General features: G+C 50.1%; 1 protein-coding gene across 3 annotated transcripts; it reads right to left on the reverse strand.

The window, feature by feature from the left end:
- Window positions 1-243: 243 nt before the first annotated feature.
- NXNL2 (nucleoredoxin like 2) lies at window positions 244-10,336 on the reverse strand. 3 transcript variants are annotated; one of them, XM_081065529.1, is made up of 3 exons: window positions 10,206-10,336; window positions 9,341-9,692; window positions 244-811 (listed from the first exon to the last, which is right to left on the reverse strand). In XM_081065529.1, the coding sequence occupies exons 2-3, from the start codon at window positions 9,640-9,642 to the stop codon at window positions 643-645; spliced, it is 471 nt and encodes a 156-aa protein (XP_080921655.1). In that variant the 5' UTR covers window positions 9,643-9,692; window positions 10,206-10,336; the 3' UTR covers window positions 244-642. The 3 variants fall into 3 exon arrangements, with proteins under 3 accessions (XP_080921655.1, XP_080921656.1, XP_080921654.1); XM_081065530.1 differs by lacking the exon at window positions 10,206-10,336 and adding an exon at window positions 9,952-10,044; XM_081065528.1 differs by lacking the exon at window positions 10,206-10,336 and adding an exon at window positions 9,804-10,044.
- Window positions 10,337-13,450: the final 3,114 nt, after the last annotated feature.

A 13,450-nucleotide genomic window follows, 5' to 3' on the forward strand; every position in this document is an offset into this window, starting at 1 on the left:
TGATCTTGAAGATGTGACTATACAACCTTGAAATTTTCACCTCTTTCTAGGCTATGATGACGCCATTAAAAATAAATGTGAAAAAGAAAACAAAGAGAAGACAAGAATCCCAGGAAGACTCATAATTGGAGACTATCCTCTCTGAAAAACAGAAAAGGTGTTTGAGAACAGTGTTTCCCGAGGGCTTCACTCGCTTTGGAAGGGCACTTGCTTTGCCGGGAGAAAAAAGGAAATCAGAGGTCTCCCATGGAAACAAGTTTGTTTATTAAAGCATTGAGATTCTGCAAACTTTAGTAATAAATGGAGCTTTGAAACCACATCCTTATAATAAATAGATCTCCAGAAAATGTGTCAATAAATGTATTGCTTTAAGCCTTCACATGTTTTGCGTAGATTTCCAATAGCTCAGTGTGAATACAGTTAAGCTGATGTGGCGAAAGCTGTGCTGAGAATAATGAAAATAGCTACAACCAAAAACAAAACGGGAGGACGTACTCCCTAAGGAGCGTTTTCTTTCTGCCACATCTGAGTGCTTCTGCGCTGACACACTGAACCGGACCACCAACTCTTCTCCCTGTGTTCTCCAGGCATGCAGCAGCCGGTGTGTCGCACACCTGTCCAGGTCCCCCGGCTTCCCCCACTTCAGACGGAGAAATTCTGAAAGACATCGGCCGCCTCCACCCAGTTCCGGAAGCAGGCCCGCCCCAGCTCCCGGATCTGCTTGCGCCCTTTGTCCGTGATGACCTCCCCGCTGGGTTTCAGGATCACAAGCTTGGGCGTGGCTGTGATGTGGTATCTGGTCCTCAGCTCACTGTGGGAGACAAGAGGGCAGGCCAGGGGTTAGTATGGGGGCAGAGGTTCCTTCTAAAAGGACCAGGGCCTCCCCTGTGCCCACAAGCCCAGCAAAGCGTCAGAACCCAGCCTGCTCGTGCCCTCCACCTGTGCTGGGGGGTGGGGGGGTGTGCTTTGACCTTGTCTCCTTCTTGCTCTTTTCCAGTCCAGACAGTCCTATCCCAGAAAAGTGTCTACAGTGGTGCGTCTGCCACAGGGGACAACTGAGGCCTCAATGTGTGGCTGCTGTGCCTGAGGGACTCAATCTTTCATGTCAATTTCAATTTAAGAAGCCACAGGTGGCTAGCAGCTAGTGGCTACAAAGTATTACAAAGTGCAACTCTAAATACACAAATCAACCCAATAAATTGCTATCCCTCTCTGCATCTCAAGAGGTTGAAAAACATCAAGTACATAGAATGGTGAAAGTTAAAATCACATGAGTTCTAAATAAATGCAAAGCCTTATTCAACTCTCTGCCCTACAAGTTTAAGGACACGCTGATGAACAGTAGGATGAACCATTTCTTGACTACTTTCCCATCAAGTGTAACCCCATGAGTGGCCTTTCTACCAAATGATTTGTATTTATCTAGGGAAAGGAGCACCGTCCTTCTTAGTTTCCCAAATCTCCCTATAACCTTCACAGGGATTACTGCCCTCAGGACAGGACAGCTGATGAAAATCCCCTTCCTGTGTCTATGACCAGCTTGCAAAGGCTTCACGTCAACAGTAATCTGATTTCCCTCATATGTCACCCTCAGGACTGTGAATCTGAGTAGAAGGGAAAATGCACTTAAGACCCTCCTGTTACCAAATCTTCCCTGACATCTCCATTAAGGTCTTCCCACACCCAGGTCAAAGACAAAGCTCAACTGGAACAGGAAAACCCAGTACCTACACCCGAGAAAGGGAGAATATACCTTCTTTTCAAACATCTAGGAGACAGTGACAAACTGGCCGTGCTCTCAGTCACACAGGGGGTCTTATTAAATTTCAAATAATCAGTAGCACAGAGACCACTGAGACCATAACGTAATGGAATTGGAAACCAATAAAACTAATTTTTTGGGGAACTGTTAAATGAAGGCTTCCCCATTGTAAACTTAACTTTCATTAAAATCCTATTCATGTTTTAAAACCTCTTGATGATCCTAATCATGCTATTATTGGTGAATTGATTTCTTCAATAACCTTGGTTGAACAGACCGGTAAAGTTTATGAATGACCTCCCTCACATTTTTCTATTTCCGAACTCTCCAACAGAACCACTGAGCTCACCTGATAGCACTGTTCCAAATGCTCTTACCATTGGTACACTAACACTTAGAATGACTTAACTAATTTCAACTTCTTTCTTTTTCATCTGCCAGGTCTTCTGTTGTCTCTGTTGTGCTAGGGCTATATTCTCCAGAAACGTCATCTGTTTGACCAGACATAACTTCATCAGTCTTGGCTGAAGGGTCATCACTACCTTTCTGAAGAATCTCCGTGGCTTCATACTCAAGTACCTCTGATGGAGTCAAAGGTTCCAGACGAACACTGCCTTGCTCACTGACATCAGAACTAACAGATTCAGGTTCATCTCTTTTTCTCAAAAACTGATCAATGTTAACATCACCAGATGTTAACCGCAAATCCTTCCAGACTGTCAGAGCATGTAAACAGAATGTTTGAATCCGTGTACCTCCATACAAGTGTTAGCCTGCCAGGCTGTAAGCTTACCTTAATTAAACTTTCAGTGAAAGTGAAATTATTAAAATATAAATTTATATTTGTGCTTTTTGTCAGTGTGTAAACTGTGCAGAAATCCCTTGATGTACTAGTTGTATAAAGCAGAAACCCAGTGTTGAAACTGCTGTAGCAATTATGCTTTTAATATTGTTTTAATGATCTTTAGAAATAGACCCATAAAAATGGTCTGGAAACCAAACCAAAGTGTGGCATAATGTAGATACTGGAAAGCATTAAACTGAAAACATGTTCTGGCATGAATTCAGCCATGTTTAAGTGACTTTTTCTTTAATTGTAAAATAAAAACTTCAGATGGGACCTAAAGCAGTGATGTAAAAATTTGGTTTGGGATATTTAGTCTAATTTATCCATAAGACAGCTGCTAAATTGATTTTTTTCAGTTTTTTATCACCTAGAAAATAATAGATCTAGAAATGAATAATATGAATTGCAGTAGTTTGCTTTGAAGTACTAATAAACTTTTATTTAAAATGCTACATTTTTACTTCTTAAAATGTGCTTTGAATTCTTAAATTTTGTTTCACTGAATGTTAAATGTTTTAAATGGCTATTAAAATTCTGCTGTATATAGTAGTTTTTGAGTAAATATTTGCAATAAAAATCTGTCCCTGAAAAAAAAAGAAAAAAAAACCTAATTTTTTTTGGAATGAGCTTAAGAACTAAATAACCATATGTTATATGTGAAACAGCAATGCAGACTACAAAATAACACAGAGCAACATGAAATATACTACAGATCCCAAGCTGGAGATACAATTTGACACAGTTAGGAAGCTGTGGTCTTAAACACCCTGATCCAAAACTAGAAGGCGTCTAGAACGAGTTCTGCCTTTAATTCAAGAAGCTAGAGAAACAATGACGGAGCAAACGCAACAAAAGCGGAAAGAGGAAAAAGAAGACCGAGGACAGAAATCACTGAAATAGAAAATGAATCACATCAGGGTGAGCAATAAAACTACACCTGGTTCTTAAGAAAGACTGAAAAACGGAGCAAAGCTCTACCAAGACTGGGCCAGGGAGAGGGAAGCCAGGGACACAGGCAGACGGCTCTTGTCACTCCTAGAACACATGGCAACTGCTGGGAGGCCCGTTCCTGAAGGAAACCCTGCACACGGCTGCCGGTCTAGCAGCGTCTGGAAACCGGTCCACACGTGTCCTCTACTTATATGAGGAGGAAAAAGGAAATGGGAGGAAAAGAAATATGGGCGCTATTACATAAAAATGAACATGAATAATGAGAAAGACACACTACAGACGGCCCTGATGTAACAGCATCGTGGGACTGACAAGCCCGAAACACAGAGTAGATGCAAATCCACATCAGACTGCAGACTGAGGGACAAATGGATCTGTCACAAAGAGCCACGCAGGTATGGGCACTCAGGCAGGGCCAATGAAAAACATGGCCGAGATGACCCTCCCCAATGTTTTCAGAATCCTGCACAACACCTGAATTTTTTCTGCACAGGCATAAAACAAAAATATGAAAGAACCCAAGTAACTCGTTGTACACAAGCTGTGGGGACATGGCCGGCTTTGTCTGGCTGTGTGGGCAGGTGGGTTATGTCAGCACCTGACTCTGGACAGTGGGGGCAGGGCATGCAGTGCCCACCCTGCTTAGCAGGGAAGCAGTGGCCCTGCCGGGGCTTTGCCACCCAAGGCCTTGGGGCTTACCATCAAGGAGGAAGAGCCTGATGGGCTTTTGGAGGGTGGTGAGGTGAGGGGATCCTGGAGGCGGAGCCCACCTGGAACCTGACTCAGCCTCTGCATTCTTGTCAGGTCCCATCACTGCTGCCACTGGTCCAAGGTCCAGCCTTTGGGCAGCATGCCCGGAGCAGCAGCACCTCTGATTGTGGGATCCCGGGACCAGCAGCAGCGGCATCGCCCAGGAACTTGTCAGAAATGTAGTCTCGGGCTGGCCCAGTGGCTCAGGCGGTTAGAGCTCCATGCTCCTAACTCCGATGGCTGCCAGTTCAATTCCCACATGGGCCAGTGGGCTCTCAACCACAAGGTTGCCGGTTCAACTCCTCGAGTCCCACAAGGGATGGTGGGCAGCGCCCCCTGCAACTAAGATTGAACACGGCACCTTGAGCTGGGCTGCCGCTGAGCTCCCGGATGGCTCAGTTGGTTGGAGCGCATCCTCTCAACCACAAGGTTGCCCGTTTGACTCCCACAAGGGATGGTGGGCTGTTCCCCCTGCAACTAGCCACGGCAACTGGATCTGGAGCTGAGCTGCGCCCTCCACTGAGGGCGCCTAAGACTGAAAGGACAACTTGAAGCTGAACAGCACAGCACCCTCCACAACTAAGATTGAAAGGACAACAACCTGACTTGGAAAAAAAAAAAAAGTCCTGGAAGTACACACTGTTCCCCCAATAGAGTCCTGTTAAAAAAAAAAAAAAAAAAAAAGAAAGAAAAAAAACAAGAAATGTAGAGTCTCCTGCCCCTGATGGTGGACGTGGAGCCCACTAACCCAAGTCTGCCAAACCTCCCAGGGCCTCCAGCATCCCCTCCAGGGACCAGGAGGAGAGGGGAAAGAGCAGGCAGGAGCGGAAGCTGAGGACGGGGCCCTCCACAGCTTGGGGAGCAGAGGCCTGTGGCTTGCTGCTCAGCCTCCATGACCCTCCTTTAGAAAGCATGCCTCCTCCACTTTCTGGCATTAACCAGCTGTGTGACTTGGCAAGCTATTATAGGTAGTCTCCCTACATCCCCGATTCCTTGTCTGACCGCTGAATAACAGAGCCCACTTCCTGGAGTTGTTACGAGGATGAAATGAGTAATACATGTACAGCTTAGCTAAGGGTTTGGTGTATAGTAAGTACTCAACAAACGCTGGCTGTTCTCTTTGGGTGGGATGACCCAGTACCAAGTCCAGCTTGGCCTTGTGTGGTGAGCAAGGCCTCGGCCCCGGCTATACTGACAGTACACGAATGAGTAGGTAGCACACTCAGAACCAGTGAGTTCTGTGGAGCACTTACTTATGTGCTAGGAAAGAGGAAGGTGTGAGAGTGTGCAGCCCACCACAGCAGCCACTGTGTCACTGTGAGAGACTGCATTTGCCAGGCGGCCACTGGCTGCAGCCTGGGCATGAAGGACATGGCCGAAGGCAGAGCCACAAATCCTCAGTGGCCTCCCACCTCCCTCGGACCAGCTCCTGGGTGCTGAGTGTTCCAGGTAAGCTGATTAATAACCTTTCTTGTTTAGGCTTTGCTGTTGTTTTAATCACTTGCAACATAAAATCAAACTCTGAGGCAGTCAGGGGAATGCAAGGCAAGCTGGGTTTTGAGGAGCACGGAGGTTTGGAACAGATATTTTGTTGCTCCAGGTAATCTTCAAAAAAATCACCAGTGTGGGCGCTCAAATCCCCACCCAGGCAGCGTCTGCCTGGGGACAACTGTAACCTTGGAACCATGAAAGAGGCACTTAACCACCCTCCTCCCCTGGAGTCATCTCAATCCCCTCTGGGCATTGAGCTGTGTCCAGAGAGACGAGACTGTGCCTTGGAAAGGAGAGAAACTTGTTATTGGGCAGACAGAAGCCATTATAACTGGGCATTTAACCATTTGGGGGAAATCGAGTACCCGGTTCCTCTTTGCCCCTGGTGCTGGGTGCTGTTGCTATGTTGGCCCCCTCGCTTCACCTAACACAGTGTGTCCTTGTCCCTGGCACAACCACTTCTAGGTTGCCATGGCAACTTCTGGCTCCAGTCTCTTTCCATCTCAACCACCAGCAGACTGTTACAGAGCAAATCTATTTGCTCCACTCACCCATCCAACAAGCACCCTGCAGGTGCCAAGCCCTGGAGAAGGTCTGGTCCAATCTTAGGGCTACAGAGAACTGCCCCCAAAACACACACTGCTACACAGCCTGGCACTGCACTCCAGCTATGAAGGGCACAGGCCTCCCAGGCCAGAAATGCTCCCGGTGTCTCCAGGGACATGCAGGAGGGGCTGCCAGGGGACTCCAGGGTTGGGGGCTGTGGCATGTGCAACCTTTGGGGATGGGAAAGTGTGCGGAGTGTTCTGGAGCTTCAGTTGTCCAGTCTGGATAATAGCCACCACCAAGGAGAACGAAAGGCTGTCAGGGGCATCCAGGCAGCAGTGGGGAAGTTCCTAATGTGTGCAGAACACAGCACTCTGCTGGCTGCTGTGGGCAAGTGGGGCCAGGGCAGTAATCTCCTCGGCCCCTTGGTCACAGTGAGGGACCCATGCTGTCTTCCCTCAGCGGCTGTCCATTGGATTACTGCTGACTACAGAGTCTAAGGAGGAAGAGAGGACATCACCACACAGCCCCACAGGTGTGGCGAGTGGGCGAGAGGAGGGACTGATCTTCGAGGCCTGAACACGTGGATGGCACCGAGGACAGGCCATCCTGCCTGGCTTCCTTCTCTTTGTTATGGGCCCAAGAAAGAAGGAACAACTAAATTTGCCAGCAGGAATTCCTGTCACATGCTCTCGTGCAGGCAAGACCTGCTCAGTAGTGATGTCACACAGATTTTTTGATGGTTTCTCAACAACACTCATGCCCACCCAGGCTCTGGAACCTCAGCAGACCCCAAAGCGGCCTGGAGCAGACCCCCCTCCTCCTGCTCTGGCGCTGAGCGCTGCTCCCCACCATAGGCCAGGTGCATGGAGCACCTTGGCTTCCAGGTCTACAGGTTTGGATTGGATGGAAAACCCAGCTGGCTGTAGCTTCGTTTCCTGGGTACAGTACGGTTCCATTAGAGACCTCGATGCAGTGGGGTGGAGTCGTTGCGTGTGCCAAGCTGCTTGGCCCTGCCCTCTCAAGCCTGGGTTTCTAGCCCTTCTGGGCCTCCTGACTCATCAAGTCCCAGTCAGGCCCCAAATCCACTGAACCTGCAGCTCTCCAGTCCTTTCCTGCTTTCTACTCAGTGCTACTTTCTTCATGTAGATCCTGGACCATCAGAACATTCTCACTGGTTCGCACCCAAGAATCCCCACAGAATATCCCATTTCCTAACGTACACACAGCAGTGACACGGTGAAGGAAGTGCAGTCTGGAAAGGGACAGGACAGGAGCTAACTTCCCCAAGAGGAAATACTGAGGGATAAGGCTGGGTCCCCCAGGGAGATCAGACGCCTGGACTGACATGGCCAAATGAGGCCACCTGAGCCCTGAGCTGCTCAGCTGACTGCAGGGAACCTCAGCAGCTTCAACCAGATAACCAAGGAAGTGGAAGAGAGATCCGATGACCCTCCTCCCAGCTTGGGGCCCTCAGAGAAGAGGTAGCTGGGGCAGAAAGACGGTTCCAGGGCTAGAAGTGCTGGCCTCTGCACCTCAAGGCACATCTGTGAAATGGGCAGTACACACCAAGTGCTGGCACACAACCAGCTGTCCTCAGGTGCCTGTGACGTGTAATTATACTCAGCCTCCAGCTCACCCCATGGGTGAATCCCAGAGCTGGGCTCCAGGGGCCTGAGCTCTTGACTTGATTACTATCACTTTCAAAACTAAATGTGTTCTTTCAAAAGCTGTGTATAAGTCAAGTACTAAGCAAATCAAAACACATTTTACAACCAACACAAGATGCAATGCTATAATGCATCCTTTTGCCAAGTGAATCTCGGTCATTTGGATTTATCTGGTTGACTTTCCTAGTCGTGCTGTGACAGAGGCCTGAGGAAGCAGGCTTGCCCCTCTCATCACTTCCTCTACATGACGGAAAGCAGGTGTTGGGGGGGGGGGGAGTTATATTTCCATTGAACTTCCAAAGTTAGCTCCCATTTTTAATTGGCCAGAAAGAGTGTCATCTGAGGACAATTAATTTGGTGGTTAATGCCACAGTTGAATAATCCCCAGAGAAATGTGGCACGTACCCCTCCCTGTAAAACAAAGCCCAGAAATTCTCCTCTGCATCTAAGGGGATGGTGGGGTAATGTACTTTGTGAAGCACGATTTAAACCCAAATCTGGACGCTTGCACCACAGGAGACCCAGCATCCTGGACTTTGGGCCCCTATCATACTCCTCCTCCGCTAACTCCCCCCGTCCTCCCTCCTCCGCATCGTGGAGCCCGTGACCAGCCAAAGGAGGCCTGTGGTCAATTCACAAATTCTGAAATCCAACAAATCCCTGTCATGTCTTTTCTAAAGCAAGGGCAGAATGAGATCCTTGGGGCAAGATTTTAGTCGCCTCTGACATCTGTCTCGGCAGGAATCCAGGAACCAGGTTCCCTGTACAGTTGTCGGAGCAAGAATCACCTCTCCTGTTAGGAAATTCCAGTCACTGGCAGTAAAAATAAAAGTGCAGCGTAGCCAGCACTGGGTTCCTCCAGCCCCGGAGCTCCTGGCCTTCCCCCCGCACCTCGCCCCAGCCACCACGCACTGCAGGCCTGGTCGGCAACCCCCCAGTCTCCGGTTCTGGCTGAAGGGCCCTCCCGGGTTCCCTCTCCGGCTCGCCTGTGGGCGGGGCGGGGCGTTCCGGGCTGCGGCTCCCAAGGTGGGCTCCGCTCGCCGCAGTATCACCGGAGCTCGTGAGAAATACAGACCCTCCGAGCCAGAGCCTGGGGTGCGACAGGGTTCGAGGTCAGCAAGGCCCCGCGGTTGCGGACGCTCCAGGCTGCCAACTGCTAGAGCCTCCCTGGGAAGCTGAGAAGAGACCACAATGTACCCCAGAGCCGCCCAACCCCGACGTGCGTGGGCAGGATCGTCGGAGGCCGGGGCTCCACACGGCAGGGAAAGGCACGAGGCACGGGCCTCGGGACGCCCTGGCGGCCCCACTCGGGGCCCCACTCACTGCCGATAGGGGTCGTGGAAGGGCACCGCTAGCCAGGCGCCCGGGAGCTGGCGCAGGAAGTCTTCCATCTCCTGCGCGCTGCGGTCGGCCGACACCAGCACCACGGCCAAGGGCGCGGGCGGCAGCGCCTGCTCCACTAGCTCCGCGTAGAAGTCCCCGAGCAGCGGCGTAAAGTCGCGGCTGGGCGCGCACCTGGCTGCCGCGAAGTACAGCGCCACCACCTTGTTCTGCAGCACCGCCTCGGCCTCCACCCACGCGCCGCCGGGGGTCACCAGGCGTCGCCCGGCCAGCACGTCCACCATAGCCCGCGCGGGGACACCTGCGACGGAGGACACCTGACGGGAAAGGACACCTGGAGAGAGAAAAGGGAGAGGGCGGCAGTGAGCGAGGTGGACGTTCACCAGCCCGGTACAGACACACCTGCGGGGGCGAAGGGCGGCGGTGAGCGCAGGTGGAAGGTCACCTGGAGGAGGGCTGCGGTGTCCCGCCCCTCTTCGCACCGCCTGGCTCTCGGGCCGCGCAAGACTCTTCAGACCTCCACGCCAGCCTCGGCCTCCGACTAGGGAAGGGGCGTCCGCACTGGGTGGGCGCGGGAGGACACCCCCAGGCACCTGCGGCCCCGGCTGCTACCTCGGTGCACCCGCCTCTGGAGAGCCGAGTCGCCCGGGATTCCTGCGGCTCCAGAGCGCTCCTCTCTGCGGCCCGGCCCCGCCCCGCCCCGCCCCGCCCCGCCCCGCCCCGCCCCGCCCCGCCCCGCCCCGCCCCGCCCCGCCCCGCCCCGCCCCGCCCCCTCACTCCCCGGCCCCGCCCCTCACTCCCCAGTGCGCTCCGCCCCACGACCCTCTTCACCTCCCATCCCCCTTACCGGCTCAGCTCTCCGTCTCGTCCCACTCCGCCCCGCAAGCTGCCTCCCGGCTCCCGGCCCCGCGCGCTGTTCTCCCCTCCGCGCCCTGGCGCCCAGTCCACGCCCGCTCCCCTTCTCCTCGTCCCTACTCTGTGCTCTGTCCCGCCCCACCTGCCACGGGTGTCCCGCAGACAGGGGAGGAGCAGGGCTGTTTGGCCTGGAGGAACAAGGGCGGGGCGGTGGGGAGACGCGCCCAGCTCTTTCCCGGGATTTCCCAGACTTCTTGCGCCCAGGCTGGGAGGTTCCCAGAAACCTTGCAAGTAACGGGGAGATTTTCAAAGGACGTTTTTCACGGAGAAGAGTGTGAATGTGCCTGGCGCTGTAGGAGGCCGTGGTATAGGCCTTGAGTCAATAGACTCAGCTCTCGTCCCCGGCGGGGGAGGCACTCGCGTGGGTGTTGAATTTGTGAGGGCCAGAAAACTCAGCAATAAAAGAATTCTAGTGCAATATTTAAAAAATTCAAAATCAACGTCAAAATGTTCAGTATGACCAAAACTCAAACGTGTAAATAGGACAGGATCCCACCCTGATCTCAGACGCCAAGGGCGCGCACCTCACCCTGAGTACCAGCCCACACGCCGCCACCAGGAGCTTATATTCCAGTGGGGACTAAACAAACAAAAACTAGGTGAATGAGGAAAATTCATTGTGTGTGCTCTGGGGAGGGAAGGGGTAGGAAAAAGGACAGGGGAAGGGCGGAGCCGTAGGGGGCGGAGCCGTAGGGAGCGGCGCGGTTTGAATGAGCCGTGGGGAACGTGGAATCCCGCTGACCCCTCCCGCTTCCCTGTGAGAGGAGCAGGACCCACGGGGACACTGCACTACCGTGTTCCCCGGAAAATAAGACCTAGCCCGACAATCAGCTCTAAAGAGTCTTTTGGAGCAAAAATTAATATAATATCCAGTCTTATATTATTATAAGACCGAGTATTATATAATAGAGCTGACTGTCCGGCTAGGTATTATTTTCAGGGAAACACGGTACTAGCCCAACCTCCGGGGGTCGGTTGTGTCAGTGCACTTGGCAGAGCCGGGGCTAAGGGGAAACTCTGTCGAAGGATTAATGATGCCCATGAAGCACGCTGCCAAAGCGTCTATTCACTGTCCTTTTAGAAGAGTAGGGATTTATAGGCGAATACGAAAAAAATCGAGAGGAACTGTGAGCAGTATAAATCTTGTATGTGGAAGCCCCTGACTTTTCTTAAATGTTAGAAATAAGGTGAATGGAATGTCGCCAAACTCTAAACATCAACAAGACTGCATTTTCACCTGTTTGGCCTTTTTTTCTTCTAGCACAACAGTGAACATTCCTTTTAGTACCATCCCCCACTGGAGAAATATCTAATTATTTGTATAAATGCTGTGTGCTGAGGGTTGGGTGCCTATTTCTGGGAAAGCAGCCCATCCAGGCATTCCAGGGAAGCCGGGCAGCCCTCCCCTGCCTCCAGGAAAATCTGGACACAGTAGAGGCTGAAGGGCAGATGTCCCTCCTCACCAGGGGACCCTCTTCTTGTGGCCACTCTTGAGTGTGTGTGTGTGTGTGTGTGTGTGTGTGTGTGTGTGTATCAGTGTTTTGGTAAATAAAGTTGGACAAAATAATATGGACAAAAAAATGGCATTTCACTTCCATTCTGTGCCAAGACTCTTTGGTTGTCCCTCTGGTCCTGCCTTTCTCATGAGTCTATGCTGTCTTCCAGATTGAGCCCCGTCCCGTGTTCTCCAGGCAGAATCACAGGCTGTCAGTATCACAAGGGACCACCTGATTAGCTGCTGCTCACCTCCAGGCCTCACTGCAAGCACTGGATCGCCAACCACTGCTGTCCCCCAGGCTGCCCACACGCCATGTGCCAGAAGTCTGCCACCCAGCTCTGCGAGGACACAGAGCTTCTTTTCTCATTTTCCTGCCTTTCCTCTCAGCTTTTCAACAGTGTCCACTCATGATGACCTTCTGGTTCTCACCATTTATTTTCCTAAAAAATGAAAACTTTAGTTTTTCACAACTTTAGCCCTGACACTATTCCCCAGCATTTGACCCAAAGCACAAAGACACTTTGTGGAGATCACAATCTGCCTCGTTCAAATGAACAACATATAAAATACCACACTCTTGGTCTAGCCCCCATTTTCTGAAACAAAAGTACCATCAGAACCTTGTTAGAAACACATATTCTCAGGCGCCAGGCCACACTCAGAATCACAAACTCTCCCTCTCTCCTTTTCTTCTTTTTGGAATTCGGGTCTCATCTCAGGAGTCTCCTAAAATATTTACTGAGGTATAATTTACGTTATCATAAAATCACCTATTTTAAGTGCATAATTCATTTTAGTAAATTCAGAGTTGTACAAACATCGCCACAATCCAATTTTAAACATTCCCCTCACCCCAAAGACTCCTAGTGTCACTGGCAGGTGGTCTCTATTCCTAGCACCAGGCAACCAGTAATCACTTTCCATCTCTAGCTTTCCCCTCTTCAGGACATTTCATAATGCTATGAGCATTAATTTACACGTATTCTGTAGACATATACATATTTTCAACTATCATGTGTATATTCCTAGGAATCTGGAGTCTTAGGATAAATTTATAATTTACTTTTTAAGAAACTGCTACTGTTGTCAAAAGGGGCTGCACCACATTCTCCACATCTTCACCACCATTTATCATTGCCTGTGTTTTGGATTAGTCATACAAGTGGGCGGGAAGTAGCATCTCAGTTGTAATTTGCATTTCCTTAAGGACTAAGAATGTTGAGCATCTTTTTGTGTTTATTGACCATTCGTATATCTTCTTTAGATAAATGTCTACTCAAATCCGTTGCACTTTTACTTGGACTATCTGTCTTCTTGTTAAGAGTTCTTCACCTATTCTGGATACTAATCCTTTATTAATGATTTGCAAGTATTTTATCCTAGCCTGTGGATTGTTCTCTTTTTCTTAGAGAGGCTTCACAAAGGGTTTTTAAATTTCAATGAAATCTATTAAATTTATGATTATGGTTTCAATGACATATATAAGAATTCTTTGTCAAATCCAAGGTCATGAATATTCTCACCTATGATTTCTTTTAAGTTTTATAATTTTATCTCTAACATTTAGTTCTATGGTCTATTATGATGAAAGGTCTAAATTCATCTTATTGCATGTGGATATCCTATTCTTCCAGTCTCATTTGTTGAAAGGGCAATCTTTTTTTCCATTTAATTACCTT

The sequence above is a fragment of the Rhinolophus hipposideros genome (assembly GCF_964194185.1).
Source record: "Rhinolophus hipposideros genome assembly, chromosome: 11".
NCBI classification, from domain to species: domain Eukaryota; kingdom Metazoa; phylum Chordata; class Mammalia; order Chiroptera; family Rhinolophidae; genus Rhinolophus; species Rhinolophus hipposideros.